Source organism: Dermochelys coriacea, chromosome 16, assembly GCF_009764565.3.
Source record: "Dermochelys coriacea isolate rDerCor1 chromosome 16, rDerCor1.pri.v4, whole genome shotgun sequence".
In the NCBI taxonomy this organism is placed as follows: Eukaryota; Metazoa; Chordata; order Testudines; family Dermochelyidae; genus Dermochelys; species Dermochelys coriacea.
In genome coordinates this window covers 19,944,151-19,962,755 of record NC_050083.1, presented here as the reverse complement: position 1 = coordinate 19,962,755, position 18,605 = coordinate 19,944,151, and the positions used below count along the sequence as shown (strand labels likewise).

Sequence of the window (18,605 nt, the reverse complement as noted above, 5' to 3'; positions counted from 1 at the left end):
TACCCCCAGTCTGCATTCTTTGTTCATTCAGGTGAGAGAGGCAGGTAGGTGCTGGCCCCAGGTCTGAATGATTCCAAAGATGATAGTGTCGAGTCTGGAATGGTGCCATTTTCCTGCTGCTGGGGCCACACAGATTTACCGCTAACTGATGCTTGAGCAACTCATCCAAAGCTCTCTGGTTCTCTTGAGCTTCTAGCTTTGCTTTCTCACCCCGGATAGCCAGCCGCCCTTCCTGCTGGAGCTGATTGGCCTGGATTTGGGAGAAAATTGTTGGACTTCTTAGCTCATTACCATGAATTTAAAACCTCACTGTGAGCTCCTTACAAGGACTTTAACAATGCCCAGAGCTGAAAAACTTGTTCTTGCTCTCTTGCTACTGCAGGCAAACTGGTGCATGTAGCTGAGCTTTTACTAGAAACCCTGTGATAATGAATGTGGCTGGGGGGATGAAAGGATGAATAATTTATATAAGGAAGCGGAGTTCAGTTTTAAGGTCCAAACACGTGGTGTGGGCTTTTCTTTAAATGATTGTGCGTAATAACTGTTTTTAAAACTGTGGGAAGTAACTTGCCAAATTCAACACACAATGCCAAGCTCCACTCTCACGAGCAGCCATGTAACCCTATTGGCTTCGGTATGGTTGCCCAGGCAGAATTTGTCTCCTATGGTTGAAATCTAATTAATTCTAGAGAAATAGCATCAAGGACTCTTTCACCATCGGTACAAATTCTGGGTAACAGAAAAAGTACCCATGATGTCCACCGATCCCCACCACCACTGTGGCCTTCATGCCCCATGGCTGCATTCTGCCCTTTTGGTGTTTCAGACCTGCCAGTGACCTTCACCTCCCACACAGCAGGAGCTGGGGCCAAAGTGCAACTTTGCAGGCAAAGGAAAATAAAGAGATGGAGGATTGTCTATAGGTGTGGTCCTGCTCTTTTGAAGTCACTACCAACGCTCCCATTGACCTCGGCTGTAGCAGGTTGGGGTACTGCCACTTGCAGCGGAGGACACTGTGTCTCCCAGGGGCAATCCAGTCTTGCCTGTTGATGCTAGAATTGGGTCTGCCAGTGGGGAATTGGGCTTAGCAGTTAACAGTGGGTGTAGGTGTCATTGGGAGTTGACCTGAGGTGGCAACGCTGTGATCATAGACCTAACACTGCCATTTGAAGGTAACCTGCTTTAAGGCATGTACAGGAATATCCAGCATCTTTCCATGGAGAACTGAATCCACATTTAATTTTGCTTAGGGTACACGCTTTACCTTCAGTTTGTGAGCCAGCCTCAGAGATGTTTGCTGTATGTTTTCAAGGTGATCCCTGTATCTCTCCTCCGGATCTATGCATCTGGTGTCTCTGCCTATGAAAGATGGGAAAATAGAGACCGTATCTGAATTTTTAGCCATGAATTAATTCTGAAGAAAGAATAGGACCCGCCTGTACTCCTTCAATAAGGAATGCATTAGAGAAAGCATCCAATGCTTTAACAGAAATAGCCAATGGGGCACTAGCCAGAGAGAGCAGTATTGAGACAGCTGTATTGAGACCTGCATTTTCAGGTGTACTCCAACAACTGCACATCCAGGATCACAACCACACAGCAGCCACGGCAAGGTACAGAGAGCCAGCAAGGAACCCACCAAGTCCCAGGGCTGTCCCAGGGATCCATGCCAAGAGGAAAGGGTTACTGATCTGCCTATTCTGTGCTATGCACTAGCCACCACTCCACAAGCTGTGAGATCTGGAGCAGGATGTCCTAAGGCATCTGCAGCTGCTGGTAGCATAGCTCCATTCAGCCAAAACCACATCACTAAATCTGCATAAATCATCACTGACTTCAGGCCCCAATCCAACCCTACTCTGAAGCACCTGCTTAAGTCCTACCAAAGTCAATGGGATTGAAACACTTGTGTGTCACTGCTTTGCTGAACAGGGATGGCTGGTTGGATCGGGGTCTTGGTCAATGTTATGTGATATGTAATCTAGCAGCATTTTGAAGGCTACTTTTCATCAGGATCATGGGGTGGCTACTCCCGATCTCTGCAATGCTTTAAGGCTGGCCCTGCCCTCCAAATTGCATATTATGACAGATGATGTGTGTTACTTAGTCATAGGGACAGGTGGTGGCTACTCAGGAGGACAGAAGAGTGTATATATGACCCCCTAGCTGCTTCACCCCGCTGACACCTCCTTGGATCTCCTTTCAGAGGCCTTCCTGGTTGGATTTCTGGCCTTTATTAGAGCAGTAGTGCCTCCCATGTGCTTGTGACAGTTTGGCGTTTACTCTGCACCCCCAGTCTGATTCTGTGAAAACCACATTCTATCTCTATTTTGAGGGTGACCTTGATCACACCTGCACGCTGTAACCCTCATGTTGGCTTGCACTCTTGTGTTAGGGATCCTACGTGTCCAACCCTGAATGAGAGACGCATCCAGGGGGCATCACCTTTGAACGACTCTCCTTTATGAGAACGGCAGGGCCAGGCTAAAGGAACTTGGTTCTTCCAGTTTGTCTCCTGGGCCCTGGGACTTTAGCCACTTGACTAGGGCTTTGAAGCTGTCCAGTGAATTTCTGACAGGGGACTGAAACTTAAATTAAGAGCATCTGCACCAGACACGCCCCCCCCGTCTCTCACCAGCCAAATATCACCAGCAACCAGATGGACTGCAAGGGAAAGGGGGGCCTACCTGCCTCACACACAGACTGGGCCTAGGGACTCGGGGAATGGGTCAGCATAGACTCAGGGAGAGTATACAGGGCTTTGCTGGTTTTGTGTAGCTCTGTATCCCTCCTGTACCGTCTAAGAATGAGTGTTTGTGGCTCTAAGGGAGCATGCATAAGCTACTGGAGAGACTGGATGGGGTCCAGTGCTGATCTTGAGGCTTAGTGCAGCTGGACTGTAGGGTCCCACATTCCAAAGAGGGGGTGCAAGCCAGGGGGTCTGCACCCCAGGAGTGTGCCTCAGAAACCAGAATTAAAGACCGTGTTTGGATGCTGCCCAGATCTAGTGAGCTTGGGAGCAGGCAGGATCCAAAGGCTGGTGACCAGCCACAAAAGGGAGAGGGCTCAGCCAGGGCTGAAACAGTGCTGCATCCACAGGAAACAAATGTCTCTAGCCTAAGGAGCTCAAAGTGATTTTGCTCCATTCTATGCAATTGGATAATCTTTTTAGCATAAACCCTTGCAACATGAGGGGCAGAGAAAAGGGGTGGAACTTCAAAGGGTGTGTGCTGGCAGTGGGACTGGATGAGGGCTGGCTGCCATAAGTTAGAGCAGCTAGGGGCTGCTCTATCTTACCTGGGGCTATTTCAGCCCCTGGAGCAGCCCGGAATCTGGAGGGTACAAATGGGGAGGGGGTGTAATCCCACCTTTTCCTCCCTCTCTCGGGGCTGCATCTACAGAATGCACACACATAAAATAGAACAAAAGCTTTCAAACCTTGATCCACCTGTTTCAGACTTCTAGCTGCACTGCACCTGTTCCTCCATGTCCACTTCTCTCAGCACTGCACTGCCATTGTGATTCTTTCCTTTTGTCAGGGAGGAACATCTCATAACCACAGCATATTGATGCTGTCGCTTGTTCTTACTCTAGGCACTCCCATCTCAGAGCTACTTCCTTATTACAGCTCTCCTGGCTGTTGCTCTATAGGTGATGTAATGTTTACTAATTATAGGTTCTTGGCTGTGTAAAGCTTTTCAGATGAGTTTGTGAAGCCCGCTCAGACAGGTTACATATTTACTCTGAGCTGCGTCACTGTCAGAAATGAATATCATAAATGGATGGTCGTGTGTATCATAAGTAGAAATGGGCCTGATTTATAGATTTCAGAGCTGCATCCCCCCCCCCCCCCCGGATTTCAGGGATATTTGCATTGAGGGGGATAGATCAGGCTGCCGTACGTCGGGTCCAAAGGTTCCCAAAACCCCACGCTAGCTTTACATATGCAGGGTTTTTTAAAATGCCAAAGCCCCTTTTTTTAATAGGGGATTCTATCAACGCTGCAGAAAGTGTGTGGGTTTCTTGACTTGAAAAGCATCATGGCATGTGTACGCAGAGGTGAGGGAAATCAAATGTCAATGCCCCAAATTTATTCAGGCTTCCTACGGGAACACTGTTGCCACTTTGGGAGGTGATGAAACTGACAGCAGAGCTCTTCACCGACATCATGTGGCGTCGCCAGCTCTCATGATTTTAGCACAAGTCTTATGATATTTGGTGCTTTTTTAAAAAGACCTAGCTTCTGGACTCAAGAGAAGAGTACATGAGAATCTCAGCTTCCTTTTTTTTTTTTTTTAAAAAAAAGGATGTTTCTAGCTCTCCTGGTTCTGGAGAAAAACTTGAAAAGGTAAAGCAAATGTGTCCTACAGACACAGAAACCAGGAGGTAAATAAAAAGAATCCATCACTTTTTTTTTTTTTTAAATCTTTGTCTTTAAAAAAACACAAACTCATGATTTTGGGGACCTGACTCATGACTTTTGCATACTTGGACTGGCAATACTGAGCTGGTGAAATGTTCCAAGGTACTTTAGCCAAAAAGCTAAATCTCACATTTTTAGTGACATTGCAGGGAAAAGAACTGTTGATTCATAGCAAGATATTGCATGTATTGAAGAGAGTAGTAGGGAAAAGACAGATGAGCAGTACCTTAGCTTCTACTTGGATTCCTCCTCACGTTCAACAACAATTTCAGGGTGTCTCCTTATATAATTGTATATAGGGTAATTTTATATACAAGTGTATAGACTAAGGTTCTAAACACTAATTCTGCTTATTTGGTTGGTTAAAGGCACTCTAACACCTGGGTCATTCCAAAGCTTTGGCTGGGAATCCAGAAGGGATTCTCCAGGATATAACTGACTGTGATGTAGCCTTAGCTTATCCTCCAAATTTGAAAGTGTTACTGCTGTATGGGTTAGAGGCATCAAAATGCCACTTCGGCCACAGTGAATAAATGATTTGCTGCATCGCTTCCATCTTGTTTTATTTCTCTTGAACATAAGGTTAATGTGAAGTCACGTTATAGCTTCCAGTGAGTAATATTGTTTCGCTAAAGCACGTGGTAGTGTCCATCTTGACTGTCTCTCTCCTGACTTTAAATAGTTTCAGGAACAACAAGCTTCTTAGCATACACTCTGCCAGGGAATGTTTCAGGAACATTCCCTGGCAGAGTGTATGCTAAGAAGCTTGTTGGCAACTTAATGCAGAACCTCATTCATGGTGTGCACAGTGGTATGTGCCATGCAGATGCATATGGAGCAGGTCAGATGCAGTTCTATAGAACCTGTAGCGGGAACTTGCCAATGCAGATGATGCAAGTGCACCTAATGCCTACATATGCCCAGCATGAAAGCAAGCTAGATAAAGGTGGACCTCATTTAAACAAACCCCACTCATCCAGCACCCTCGTGTTATCCATCTTGCTATATCCTGATGCACTCTTTGCATCCTGCATTCAAAAACGCCCTTATCTGGCTAAATTTCACAGCCTCCGTTCTATTCCAATAGCATTTAAAAAAACATACCGGAGTGTGCGCACATTGAGGCTATTTATTAAATCACTTACCACTACACCTGCATAATCTAAGTAAACCCTGTAGAATCCCTACTCGATATAATTTAAAAAGCTGGGCTCAAAGTCTCATTTTTCTAATCACTTGAAGTTAGACAGAGGCACTTACTGCTGTTTTATTCAAGGACAGCTTCCCTTTTTTCTGCCAGCGTCAGCAATCAGTCCAAACCAATTATTACCAAGATGCGCACTTGCAACTTGAAAGGTATGTAAGTGCAACTTGGGACAACTAACTATCACGCTGTATTTTTTTCCTGTATGATAAAATTGGAGTAATTCTTATAGAAAAGCTTTCTTTTTCCGTGTAAGCCTGCAGGGCGTTTCAGCAACCCAAGATCACGCGTACGTTTGCACTGGTGCAACCACAGCTGGCATATTGTGTCCAGTTCTGGTGTCCACAGTTCAAGAAGGGTGTTGATAAATTGGAGAGGGCTCAGAGAAGAGCCACGAGAATGAATAAAGGATTAGAAAATGTGCCTTATAGTGATAGACTCCAGGAGCTCAATCTATTTAGTTTAGCAAAGAGAAGGTTAAGGGGTAACTTGACTGCAATCTATAAATACAAATATTTGATAATGGGCTCTTTTGTCTAGCAAAGAAATCCAATAGCTGGAACTAGAAGCTAGACAAATTCAGACCAGAAATAAGCTGTAAATTTTTAACAGTGAGTAATTAACCATTGGAACAACTTACCAACGATATTGGTGGATTCTCTGACAATTCACTGACAATTTTAAAATAAAGACTGGATGTTTTTTCTACAAGATCTGCCCTAGGAATGATTTTGGGGACGTTCTGTGGCCTGTGTTTATACAGGAGGACAGACTAGATGATCCCAATGGTCCCTCTTGACCTTGGACACTCTAAATCCCTTTCAGAGGTTCTCGCAATTGAAAGTCCAATCACCTGTGCCATGATCACCTTATAAGAGGAGGGGAAAAGTCAGGTCAAATTTGAATCAAGCTTTTCACAATTTCAGCCTGATAAATGTTTCCATGAGTCAAGGAAATCAACCTCCAGTGGAAACAGTTTGTGATAGGGAGGGGAGAACCTCCTCTGCGGTGTTTACAGCCCAAACATTTCAACGCTGCTCTAGTGCAGGAGTGCCTGGGAGGGAGCGTGATTAGGAACAGATGGTAGCTAAGTGAAACTGAGTGGTTTGCTTTTGTGATCTAAGCTGAGAGGGTGTTTAATTTTTGCAGCTCTAAGAAGTGAACCAGGTGGCTAAATTCTAACCTTAGGCCTGACTCAGCAAGGTCGTTAAACACGAGAGTAGTCCCGTGTGATTAAGTGCATGCTTAAAGTTATGTATGTTGAGCCCACGAAAATGGATAGGACTGTTGGCAGTTTTGTGTATCTTGTTGAATTGTAGCCTTTGTGTTTTGGGTCTGTTTCCCTATATAAATAAACCTGCCTGTGAGCTGAGCACTTCCACATTTTTGGCTTGTCTTCATACTATCTGCTTGCTAACCTCTGGAATCACTTTGCCTACTCTCACTGTCCTCTGACATATTTTGTGCTTATTTTTAAATAGCACAAGAGGTTGGCCAAAATTCCACTGGTAGGCCCGATTCAACTCCCCCTACTGCAACTCTGCACAGTAGTCCAGGAGGCAGCCAAAATTTCTACCTATGGCAGTTTTCCCAGCAACAAAGCAGTTGGCTTCTGCTGCTAGTTAATGGGAGCAGAGCTAGGCAGGGAGATCATTCCAGATTGGAGCATGTTAGCTATAGTTCCAGCCTTTATGTGGGACAGAGAAATATAAGCTATTAAATCTTTAAACTATAGCTGGTCAAAGTTGTGAAAATCTCTCCATAAAATGTCACTTCCATTTTTCACCAATTACGTTTGGATTGAATTCTCCCAATCCACTGCACTTCTAATATGCAACCAGTGGTGCAAGAACCATGCTGGTTGCTTCAATGTAGGAGACAAGTGCCCAGGACACTTCCTGGAGTGGGATGTTTCAAATAGTGACCTGCTAGAGCTTGGGAGAAGAGTAGTTGTGAGACAGAATGAGGGAGTCTCTTCCTGAGCAAACAGTCCATGGTCTGATTTATCTGTCGGATAATGAAGGGTGCAAACAGCCCTCTGAAATGGGGGCTCATTGTAATCACTGCTTTGACATTAACTTCTCCTGTGACCTTAGGAAAGTCACTTAATCTTTTTTTCTCTGATTTCCCTGCTGAAAGGGGGCTCATTGCAAAACACTTTAAAGCCAGTTGAAAGTCAAAGACTAAACTTGTTTGAGCTTTGCTAGGCAATGAGGTTGTAGCTGTTATGAAATACGTGAGGTGATGCTTCAGTTTCTACTATATGATCTTAAAGCAAAACACCAAAGGAGTCTTATTTCAAGCTTTTCAGTCTGAGGACAATTAATGGAAGCAGTGATGTTACAATTCTCTGCCATGCTTTGATTCTACTAATTTAATCACTTCTCCATCTTCTACAAACAAGAGGCTAGCTCCCCCTAGTGACACAAGATTAAGTGTCTGCAAAGGAAGGAAATGGTTTTATGTATGAATACCTCTTTGTGCTTCCAGTGAGATTACTACATTTTAAGGCTATTCGCTCGACTCTAATGAAATAATTTAAAACATTTGCTGTACTGTAGCTTGAATTAAAAAGAAAATGGGAAATCTTGGGTCAACAGTGAATTTCAGTTTAAAGCCCGCAATCTTTCATCTCAGAAGATCTCAAACTATTCATTCTAGTCGCCACAAGCATGCACTGATTCTGTGACCCATAGTCATGTGAGAAGACCTCACTTTCAGAAGTCCTCTTAACTGAACATCATGGCAGTTACATGAGCAGACTATAGGATTTGGGTTAGAAACAGATATAAGTAAAGTATAGTGTGCATGGAGATATACTAACATAAAGGTATATGTTATATTTAGTATTGAGGTTAACATGTATGCTATTAAACATATTGTCTCCTAGGTGCCTAAATCCCTTTAGAAAAAGGGACTTGGGTGCTTTTGAAAATCTTACTCTATTGTATACTTTAAGGATTTCATTACCATGTAAAGGAAATACTCAGTAGCAATTAGTACTTAGGGGATGCATACATATTTTAAAGATAAATATTTATATTTTGCACTGATCTATATAATTGCACCTCATTATACAATCTGCACTGCAGAAATGACTTGTACTTTTTTCTGCAAGAGTGTACCAGTGTTGACTGACTGTTTTTGCTAGTTATGGGAGCGTTTAACAAGGTCTTTCATATCTCCCATCTCCCATTTGACACCATCTCCCATTTGACACCAGTGGTGAGCAGAGCTCTTTGTGACCTGTAATTCAAATCTATATTGTCCCTCAAAATGACCATACCTTACCTCACCTAGGAAGAAGCGACAGGCTAGAAGCTACCGTTTCCAGTTAAACTTGTGGCTGGATTCAGTCAAACTCCCTTAATCTCTGCAAATGCTGGGGGTTTGCAAAGACTTCTTCCTGTATATACAAGCCAGGAAGAAGTTTCTATCATTCAACTCATGCACTGTATGTGGCAGGGTGTTTTCCTCGCTGATCAAGAGACTGCAGAATCAGGGCCCTTATCCATTAATACCGGATGACTGAAACATCCTTTGTTCAATGGGAAACTCTGCAGACAAGAGACTTAGTGACCAAGCATCTGAACCGCCCTTCCTATTTGTTGGAGGCTGAGGAAGAGACAGAATAAATAATGTTGATTGCTCACCCACCAATATTTCATATAAAATCTTGGGGGGGGGGGCAACAATGAAACATCCTTTATAAGAGCAAGGGCTTTTTCAAAGTACCCTCTTTGGAGAAAGATTATCTGATCTTGTTCTTTTGTCTCTGAAAAGCCCTTGAAACAAAGCACCATCTGTTGCTGTTTGGCAAAAGGAAGCCAAGGTCTCCTCTGACAAAGGCATGCTTGCTATTATTTGCTCCTTAACCCTTTCAGCAACAAACTTTCTCTTGTCTCTATGCAAACATTTATTTAGAGTATAAACTGACAACGTTCTTCCTGCCAATCCCCCAGCAATCCTGAGTTCAGCTCCTGACTCTGCCACTGACCTTAGTTCACTTGGTTAAAAACTCTGCCTCAGTTTCCCCAGCTGCAGAACTGGGACAATACCCTGTATGTATCAAAGAGGGGCTTGGGAGGGTTAATCATAAAGCTTTTTGAGATCCTCAAACGAAGCCTCAAGGGGTTACAAAAGCATATGGCAACAATGTAGACTATCCCAATCAGGGGCATGTTTGTCACAGCTACAGTTGGCTAAAAAGATGGAGGGAATCTTTTTTTCACAATCTTTTCCTTTTTTGTCTTTGTGCCAAAGTTTGATATTTCAATGACCGTTTTAGCTGAAACATCAAAAATTAAGCTGTCTGACTATCCCAGTAGTTCTCAAACTTTTGTACTGGTAACCCCTTTCACACAGCAAACCTATGAGTGTGATCCCCACCACCTTATAAATTAAAAACACATTTTTTTAAATATTTGATGCTATTATAAATGCTGGAGGCAAAGCGAGGTTTGGGGTGGAGGTTGACGGCTCACGACCCCCCACGTAATAACCTGGCAACACCCTGAAGGGTCATGACCCCCAGTTTGAGAACCCCTGGACTATCCCTTGTCACAACTGGCAATGCGAGCCTCATAATACTCTTCTAATGCAGGACAGAAGAAAACGTATGATGGCATTACCAACCAACATTACCTTAGAAATGTAATGAATAACTACTGCATTTTGTGATACTACTTTGTTAAATGCTGTCTTACCAAAGTCGTCCTCAAATTCTTTTTGCATCCCAATCCTTCTGGTTGGAGAAGTGCAGGATTCAAATCCATGACTGAGAGATGTTTGGAGACTTCGTCTAGGAGAGGATGAAATAATTTCCGCTTGATTCTGAGCTTCAGAAAGAGCATCAAATATGGAGTGATTCCCTTGATTTGCTGGTTTTCTCTCTGGACTGTATTAAGCCAACAACAAAAATTTGCTGAATGACAGATGTGAATGAGAGAAATCTTTCCAAACATTGTATTATGTTAATAAGAAAAGATGTATAGTAGGGTTATATTTTGACCTCAAGATAAAGTGGGCCAAATTTGTCTTGGATTTGTCAATAGAATCTAGATTTATATCAGAATTATACCAGGAATGTATTTTTCCCACTGTGTCACTTGCCATTCAATGCTGAGCCTGATTCTGTATTTCTCAGTGAACCTTAGAGAAGCAAATGAATGAAAGCTATGTGTAGTGTCACTTAAACTCCCACACAAAATCTCCTGAGGAAATAGTGAATACAGAAATGGATGCAGAAAATCTTTTGTATGACTATAGAATCTTGCTGCCTAAAATGGCTTCAAGCTGTAATAAAAATAAGACTTTGTTTGATTCATCCGAGGATCTCAAAGCACTTTACAAACAAGAATGAGTAAACTCTGAGGTAAGGAATTTGTTTACAGGCCTAGATCAGGGCCCCATTGTGCTAGGTGTGCTATACAAACACACAACCAAAAGATGGTCGCTGTCCTGAAGAGCTTACTGTTCTTAGACCATCATTATGGATCATTATTCCCATTTTACAGATGGAGAGACTGAGGCAGAGGTAAAGCACCTTTCCCGAGGTGCAGAGTCACAAAATGGGGAGGAATAACTAGCTTCCACACCTATAAAACAGACCGGTACAATTGGCGTTTTTAAAAAGTCACACTTTCCAGTTAGATTTCATTAGCAAACAAATATTATAAACAGAGATACAGATATGAGTAGAGTGTTTTATAGTTGGTTATAAATATACCACTACAAAGTGTTCTATATGGTTATAAGCAATTTGCTGGACTTTGTAGCAATGGATTAACCATTTAGTAAAATGTCTGTTTATTAGCTCTTTTATAAATGGAAGCTTCACATAAAGTTGGACCAAAAATCATACCTGCCAATGTGCAAAATCCCCCTTCCTGTACCTTGATGATGATGGAGAAGCTAAAGAGGCACCTAATTACCCATCCAAATTATTACTTGCTCCGAGCTGGATTTTTCAGCACTCCTGAAAATGGAAATAACTACCTCACTGTTTTGAGGCTTAATTCATTAGAGCTGGATTGTGCAATCCATGCTTACGTTAGGGAGTATTTGTTCCACCACTATGAGTCAGGGTTGCACAACCTCGCCCTAGATGTTTGCAAAGCTCGTTGAAATGTTTTTATGCAAGGTGCTATGGAAATGCAAAGTAGCGCTCAGGATCAAATTTCTAGGACTTGTGGTGAGCATGGCGAAGGCACAGCCAAGTCCTGCAATCGGTGTAAACGCTTTAATATGGTAAATCCTGTCAAAATGCAGCCTACGGGGTCCCAATGAGCTGCTTTTTCCTGCAATCCTGTCCAATATCTCAGTAGTCAGACAGCTTTTACCCTGGATTCGAGCTGCGTGTCTCTGAGCGCAAAGCAGCTCATTGCCTCTTGGCTACATGGACACAGGGTCCACTGGGAATGTTTTAAAAAATCCTGCACAAAGCTTAGCTAAAAAGATTAGGAAGGAACGCGTGAAAATGGGCACCTATTGATCTAGTAGCAGCCCAAACAAGGCCGGGAGACCAAGGCAGACTGAAATATTGACAGATGGTTTTTGTACAAAAAAATGAATGTGGAAATGGGGTTTTTTTATCAGCAATCAGCTTAAGGAAATCCCATTTCATTTTTTTCATTAATAAGCTTTTCTTTGTTTTTCCTGGTGCAGAATGACCCAGAAATAGCTAAAACGAGTAGAACGGCTCCTGCCAACTTGTGCCTTGGATGCTGTCTTCAGAAAGTGGGTATGAAGATGGAGTAGGGGGAGGTGGCAGGGGATTTCTAAGGAAATTCTAATATTTGTCTCTGACAAATACCTGGGGCCTGGTCTCTGTATTTGCATCTTGTGCTAGTTTCTTAACTGGCTCCACAGCTTCCTTAGGGATCACTCGAGAAAGGGTGGAGATCAAGGGCCTGATCCAAACTCCCATTATACGCAATGGAAAGACTCCTGTTGACAGGATCAGGCCCTAATGGGAATATAGTGATAGCAGGGAACAGAAGAGCACTTGGTGATCTCTCCTGGTTCTTACCCTACGTCCATCTGCATGGTAGGATAGCTGAATGGAAAGCATAGCTTGGCATTGGCCATGTACACAGGGAGCTTGCCATGGTGGCCTTGAGCCTGGTATATAGCAGAGCACATGCTCCAGACCAAGTGGAAGTGCCGGTAGCTACTCGGGAGCCATGGGCACAAGTATGGGAGCTGCCCGAGCTGAGCAGTCACCAGTTCAGGTGCCTCTTGTGCGCAGTCAAAGGGGCAGAGCGTAGGCCAGTGGGTGTGTCTTAGCATGCACGGACTTCAGTGCAGTCCTCCTTGGTATTAATGAGGCACCAAGGCATGTGTTCCCCTCTTGGGCCTCAGTCTCGCTGCTTGGCAGGGGTGACTGGCTGGCTGACCATGCAGCCTTGCTCCAATGCAGGGCCTGGTTGCTTTGCAATCCCCGTTCAGCTCATTGTCTTTCAACTTGCACATAGGCTGACACCACAGCACCTGTGCAGGGCAGGATCAAAGCCTTGGGCACAGATCTCAGCACAAACAGAGGGAAAAGGGGCACGGCAGAGTCACTAGGGAAAAGGAGTTTTGAATCCTGTGGAAGTGACGTGTAATTTGTTAATGAATGGAGCTCTTCAAGGCCAGAGGTCTTCATTTGTACCTATTCAAACCTGATAGGCTAGATCCTCAGCTCATATAAATCAGCACATCTCTGCAATGGGACTGTCCTGATTTCCACCCGCTGAGGATCCAGCCCTGCAAACATTCACTTTTGAAAAAAGCTTTTTGTTTAAGACTCAGTTTGTTCAAAAAATTCTGGCCAGCCTGGTCTATCTAATTACCCCTCACTACTACATGATGGCTTGTAGGAGATGGTCTCTCTCGTTTCTTTATTGGAAAATATAGTTCAAGGTTTTATATCTGTCGTCTGTTAATTCAAAGGGAATTCAGCTTGAAAAATAACCGATGGCGTGATCTGGCCCTCAGAGCAGAACTCAGCTCATCATTATTCACCAACCCTAGTTCAGTAACAGCCTAACGCATAAATACTCAGACACTAGGTGACATGTTGGCCCCCTTGAAGTCCAGGGCAAAACTCTCATTGACTCAACTGGGGCCAGGATTTTCACCCATTATGGTCTTTGACTTTCCCACCCACAGTCACATGCATGTAATCTAGGCAGGGTTGTTTTCCCCCTTTTATCGCAGGATTTTATTGTTCTCCTCCTTTTATTGCAGGATACAAGACCCTCCTACTTCTTCTAGGTGCCCAGATGAATTTCCTGATTTTTCCCATTATTCCTGGATTTTAAGTGGGACCTTCACTACTGGGTATCTCTCTTAATTTTGATTCTCTTGTTCCTGGGCAAGGTGACTGTTCTCGTCACTTCACTGATTCTTCCCATCACTGTGTGTATAAGAGATGCCTCCTCTTTGTTTTATATAAATCTATGTTGGGGCTACAGGTCCAAGCTGCAAAATTAGGATCTTGATTTCAAGCAGTCCAAAGTTTGGGGTGGTTCAGAGCCAGAGTTTTGATCTAGGCCCATCTCTGATTTGCAGGCATCCTGATTCCGCCTATTGTCTAGTCCACCACTCGCTAAGAGAGGAAGACAAGGCCCTGTTTATAGGGGTATTGACCAAATGCTTTCGGGTAAGAGGGTCTACATGAGATATTCCTTCCCTACTACACAGACTGGCTGCCTAGGCTATGTGTAGGGCCCTTCGTTTTCGGGTTTTATTTTAATTTTTTTCCTGGGAATTTATCAGTGTTTATTACTACTACAACAACAAAAAGAGGTGAAAATCAGTGCAAAAAACTATGAATTTTTCTGGGTAAATATTGGGGTCTAATTTGGTGGACAGGACGACGGAGGAAATATAAATGCTTTCAACAGAATTCAATTTGGCTTGCTGCAGAACTAAAACAGAACTCAAAACACATTGCCACCTCTGAGTTAAAGAAAACAATAAATCTCTATTCCCCAAATAAAACTTTTTTCATTTGAATAAACAATTTACTGTTGTAGACTTAGAACTATTAGCCTATAAATATTTACATTTAATAATTGGGTTTGGCCACACCATTTGCAACACATACACTCAACTTCATCCTTTTCTCCTGTTTTTGTTTTTAAACTTGGGTTCTGAAACGTATTCTGATACAGATGTTTGTTTTCTTCCCGTTTTAGTGTCAAATATTTAAACCGTTATCTTGAAATGTGTATGTGGTGGGCGTGAGATTCATCAGTACGTTCAACTGCCTATGCACTTCAGAACTTGTGTGTGTGCCTGTTTGTTTATTGCGTGTATCTTCTAGACTAATACATAGTCTTATGTCAACAGGCAGCTTTGCATATACACACAGACTAATCTATTTTTGTAATACATAGATCTCATGCAATGGATTGTATTTTCCTAATAAAACAAGTTATTTTTATATATTTAATGATACAAAAGTAGGGTAAATATTGTGGGGGGGAAAACTAGTAATATTTTTTGTAAAACCCGGGATTTTTTTCTAAAAATCAGTTTAAACTGAAAATGAAGGAGCTTAGCTATGTGCTATAGGGCAGGATTGGAGTGAGTGTCTGTTTATATTCTCCACCTTCTGCACCTTCATCTCTATTATCAATACAGCACCATCTCTAGAAGTTCTTCAGCAAGCAATGGACTGAGCTCAGCATTACCCACAATCACAGCCTGCCTTCCATTCCTCAAGTCCAACTGTAGCTGTATTTTGTACGTACACAGTTCCTTTCATCTCTCAGGGCAGCGATCACAACAGGGTTGTGATGCTTTGTGTGAGGGCTTCTATTGGTCAAAGCGTTTCTGTGACGCCATAAGGACCTTGACTCTGCTCGTTAAACAAACGGAGCTCTGCTTTTTCAGTAATTGCGTTGTTCGGGAGATCAGCACACTCTATCTTATTTCTACTTTGTCTAGTGTTTGTCAATTACAGTTGAGGGTCGATTCCCATCTGGATTCAGGGGGATTTCTGCACCTCACTTCCATTAGCGTGAATGAGAGTTGCATATAAATCCCAGGGCATCAAGATGAGAATAACAGACCCCACAGCTTAATGGGCCTGATCCTGAGAGGTGCAGAGCATCTGCAACCTTGCTTCCCTTTGCGGAGGTTTATTTTTGAGATCTTTTGTGCTGTACCTGGGTGACGTAACTGCTGCATAATCCTTGCAACTGATCCACTGGAACAGGAATCAGTACACCCTTTGTGAACATGGTTGATGTACACAAAGAAGAGGTTTTACCTTTCTGTAATTCCAGTAATTGCTGTTCATAACTTCAGTAAGCTGAGCTATCTGGATTTCTCACTCCAATTTCCATTTCCCTCTTGTATACTTTTACAGTTTTACTGATCAAACAATCTTCTTAGAAGAATCTTGTTCCATATTTAAAGGCATTTACTATATGAATGGCAGACCCCACCTTGCATGTGAAGAGCAGCAGGTCTCCCTTTTGGTAGATCATGCTGCAGTTTAATATTTAAATAGAATCTAATACTGGAAATCCAATCCCACACACTTCAAATATTGCCTTTCTTCTGCTTTCTTCCTAGTATACGCACCCTGTAAGTATGAATTTTGCCCTGAGGAGGCAAACAGCCAAATTGTGCTTTATTACACCAGTGTAAATCCAGCACCTCATGCAACTACTCCATTTACATCTTTTTAAAGTGAGAGTAACATTGGCCCATCTTACTGGTGGTTTTGAAGTCAAATGAAAAACGCAGGCCAGGATATGGCCCTTAGTCTTATGCTGCACTTCCTCTCTCCCCCAGTAGGGAGAAGGAACATGTCAAGAATGGGAAAATCAAATGCTGACTGTCTCAAGCAATGCTGAATCTGCACTTGGAGCTCTGATCCTCACTCCGGTTCAAAGATCCCTGCTGCAGCCATGCAAACTCCTTCCCTTTTCCTGGGAACTGCAAGTTAGGGACAAGATTTGGGTCTCCTAGTCCATCCCTGGCCAATCCAGGGGTATATTTGTTAGTGCTCTGTCCTGTGGGGATTGAGGAATTAAGTCTACACTGATGACTAGGGCCCTGCCAAATTCATGACCATGAAAAACATGTCCCGGACCATGAAATCTGGTCTTTTTTGTGTGCTTTTAACCTATACTATACAGATTTCATGGGGGAGACCACTGTTTCTCAATTTGGGGGACCTGACCCAAAAGGGAGTTGCAGGGAGTCACAAGGTTATTTTAGGGGGGTTGCAGTATTGCCACCCTTTCTTCTGCGCCGCCTTCAGAGCTGGCTGACTGGAGAGCAGTGGCTGTTAGCCAGGCACCCAGCTCTGAGGGCAGCACCTGCCAGCAGTAGCGTAGAAGTAAGGGTGCCAATACCATACCATGCCACCCTTACTTCTGGCTGCTTCTGGTAGTGGCTCTGCCTTCAGAGCTGGGCTCCCGGCCAGCAGCCACCGCTGTCCAGCGCAGCAGCCAGGGTAGCAGTACCACAATCCCCGCCCCCCACAATAACCTTGGGATTCCCCCCACCCAACTCCTTTTTGGGTCAGGTCCCCTACAATTACAACTCCATGAAATTTCAGATTCAAATAGCTGAAATCCTGAAATTTATGATTTTTAAAATCCTATGACTGTGAAATTGACCAAAAAGGACAGTGAATTTGGTAGGGCCCTACTGATGACACAATGAAATGCCTTTATACAAACAGCTCTCACTGTACAGAATATATTCTATAAGCCAGGAGTTTTCTGTGTACCACCATCTGCATTAAACCTGCATTGAATGTAAGGCTGACGAGGAAAATCTGAGTCCACATTCATTGAATCAACTTTATAAAGAATGTTCATAGTGTAGCTTCCAAAATTGCCATTCTTGGCCACACTCCCTCTTTAATTAAACTTACATTTGTGTGGTGTGTGATGATACACACAAATGTGTACACACATGCACACTCAAAGCTAAATCTACAGTAATCATCATTTCTCTCTGCCCCCCACCCTCCCAAACTTCAAGAGTAAAGTGAGTGAAAACAATTACTGAAAATGAATCTATAGTATCCAATTGGCTAAACCACTCTTTAATCCTCTGCAAAAAGGAGATCAGTAGAGATTTAACTAGGTACTCATAAAGATAATCAATTTAGTCTACTTCTGTCAATGCCATATGTTATATCAATGTGTGTTCTGTGGAAGGGGTGGAGGGGTGAAGGAAGGAAGATCCACATTTTACTTTTCTAAACATCTTTGGGATAAAAAACACCCTAAAAGTAATGTCTTTAGACAAAAGTAAGCTTATAGAACTAAGCATGATGCATGGTAAACAATGTATGTCTCTGATGCTTGGCATAAGAGTACAAAAATCATAGTACATTGTTCAGGATGGTTTTAAATGCCCCCATTCCCTTTGGAGATCATTCTACATTCTAGTAGGAATCACCATGAGGAAATCAATGGTTTGTGACACTTGACACAATTTATTTAACATGTGTTAAATTTAACAAGAGTTCTGCCTGGATCAGGAAGACCCATTGGCTCTAATCCTACCAGGTGATCAAGGCTGTGATTTCAATGGGAGTTGGACATCTAGCCCCGTAAGGCATCTGGAAAAATCCCACCCCAAATCATTTGGAGTTGAGGGTGCTCAGCTCCTCACAGGATTGGGCCCACTGTTAACTTCAACTCCAGAGCTTTCAGCCTACATTTTTCTGTACATACCAAACAGAAGCTTGGCTTAAGAATACAGACATTGGTCAATAAGCAGCGATCCATCAGCTACTGACATAGATGCGCTCTAGACCCTAATATTAAGCTTGGCATTAAAGTTTTCCTAAACCTAGGAAAAGGTGAGTTAAGGTTAGGACTGTAACTCGGACAATTGGGCTTAGTATTTTCAGGGATTTCTAATGAGGGATTTTTAAGTAATGAATTTCCCTTTTGCCTGCAAAATTCCCATTGGTTTTAGCTGGCATTGTGCACACACAAGCAGGGCTGGATT

General features: G+C 43.0%; 1 protein-coding gene across 3 annotated transcripts in view; it reads right to left on the bottom strand.

The window, feature by feature from the left end:
• CCDC187 (coiled-coil domain containing 187) overlaps nucleotides 1-18,605 on the bottom strand; it is a 68,846-nt gene that overhangs the window by 28,050 nt on the left and 22,191 nt on the right. For all 3 annotated transcript variants that reach the window (XR_006276129.1, XM_038374438.2, XM_043499153.1), the window contains exons 13-15: nucleotides 10,334-10,524; nucleotides 1,265-1,359; nucleotides 140-250 (exon numbers count right to left, since the gene is read on the bottom strand). Coding sequence is in view for 2 of the 3 variants with exons in the window: in XM_038374438.2 (XP_038230366.1) it covers nucleotides 140-250; nucleotides 1,265-1,359; nucleotides 10,334-10,524 (397 nt within the window). In the remaining variant the exon portion in view is untranslated. The remainder of the gene's footprint in view (nucleotides 1-139; nucleotides 251-1,264; nucleotides 1,360-10,333; nucleotides 10,525-18,605) is intronic.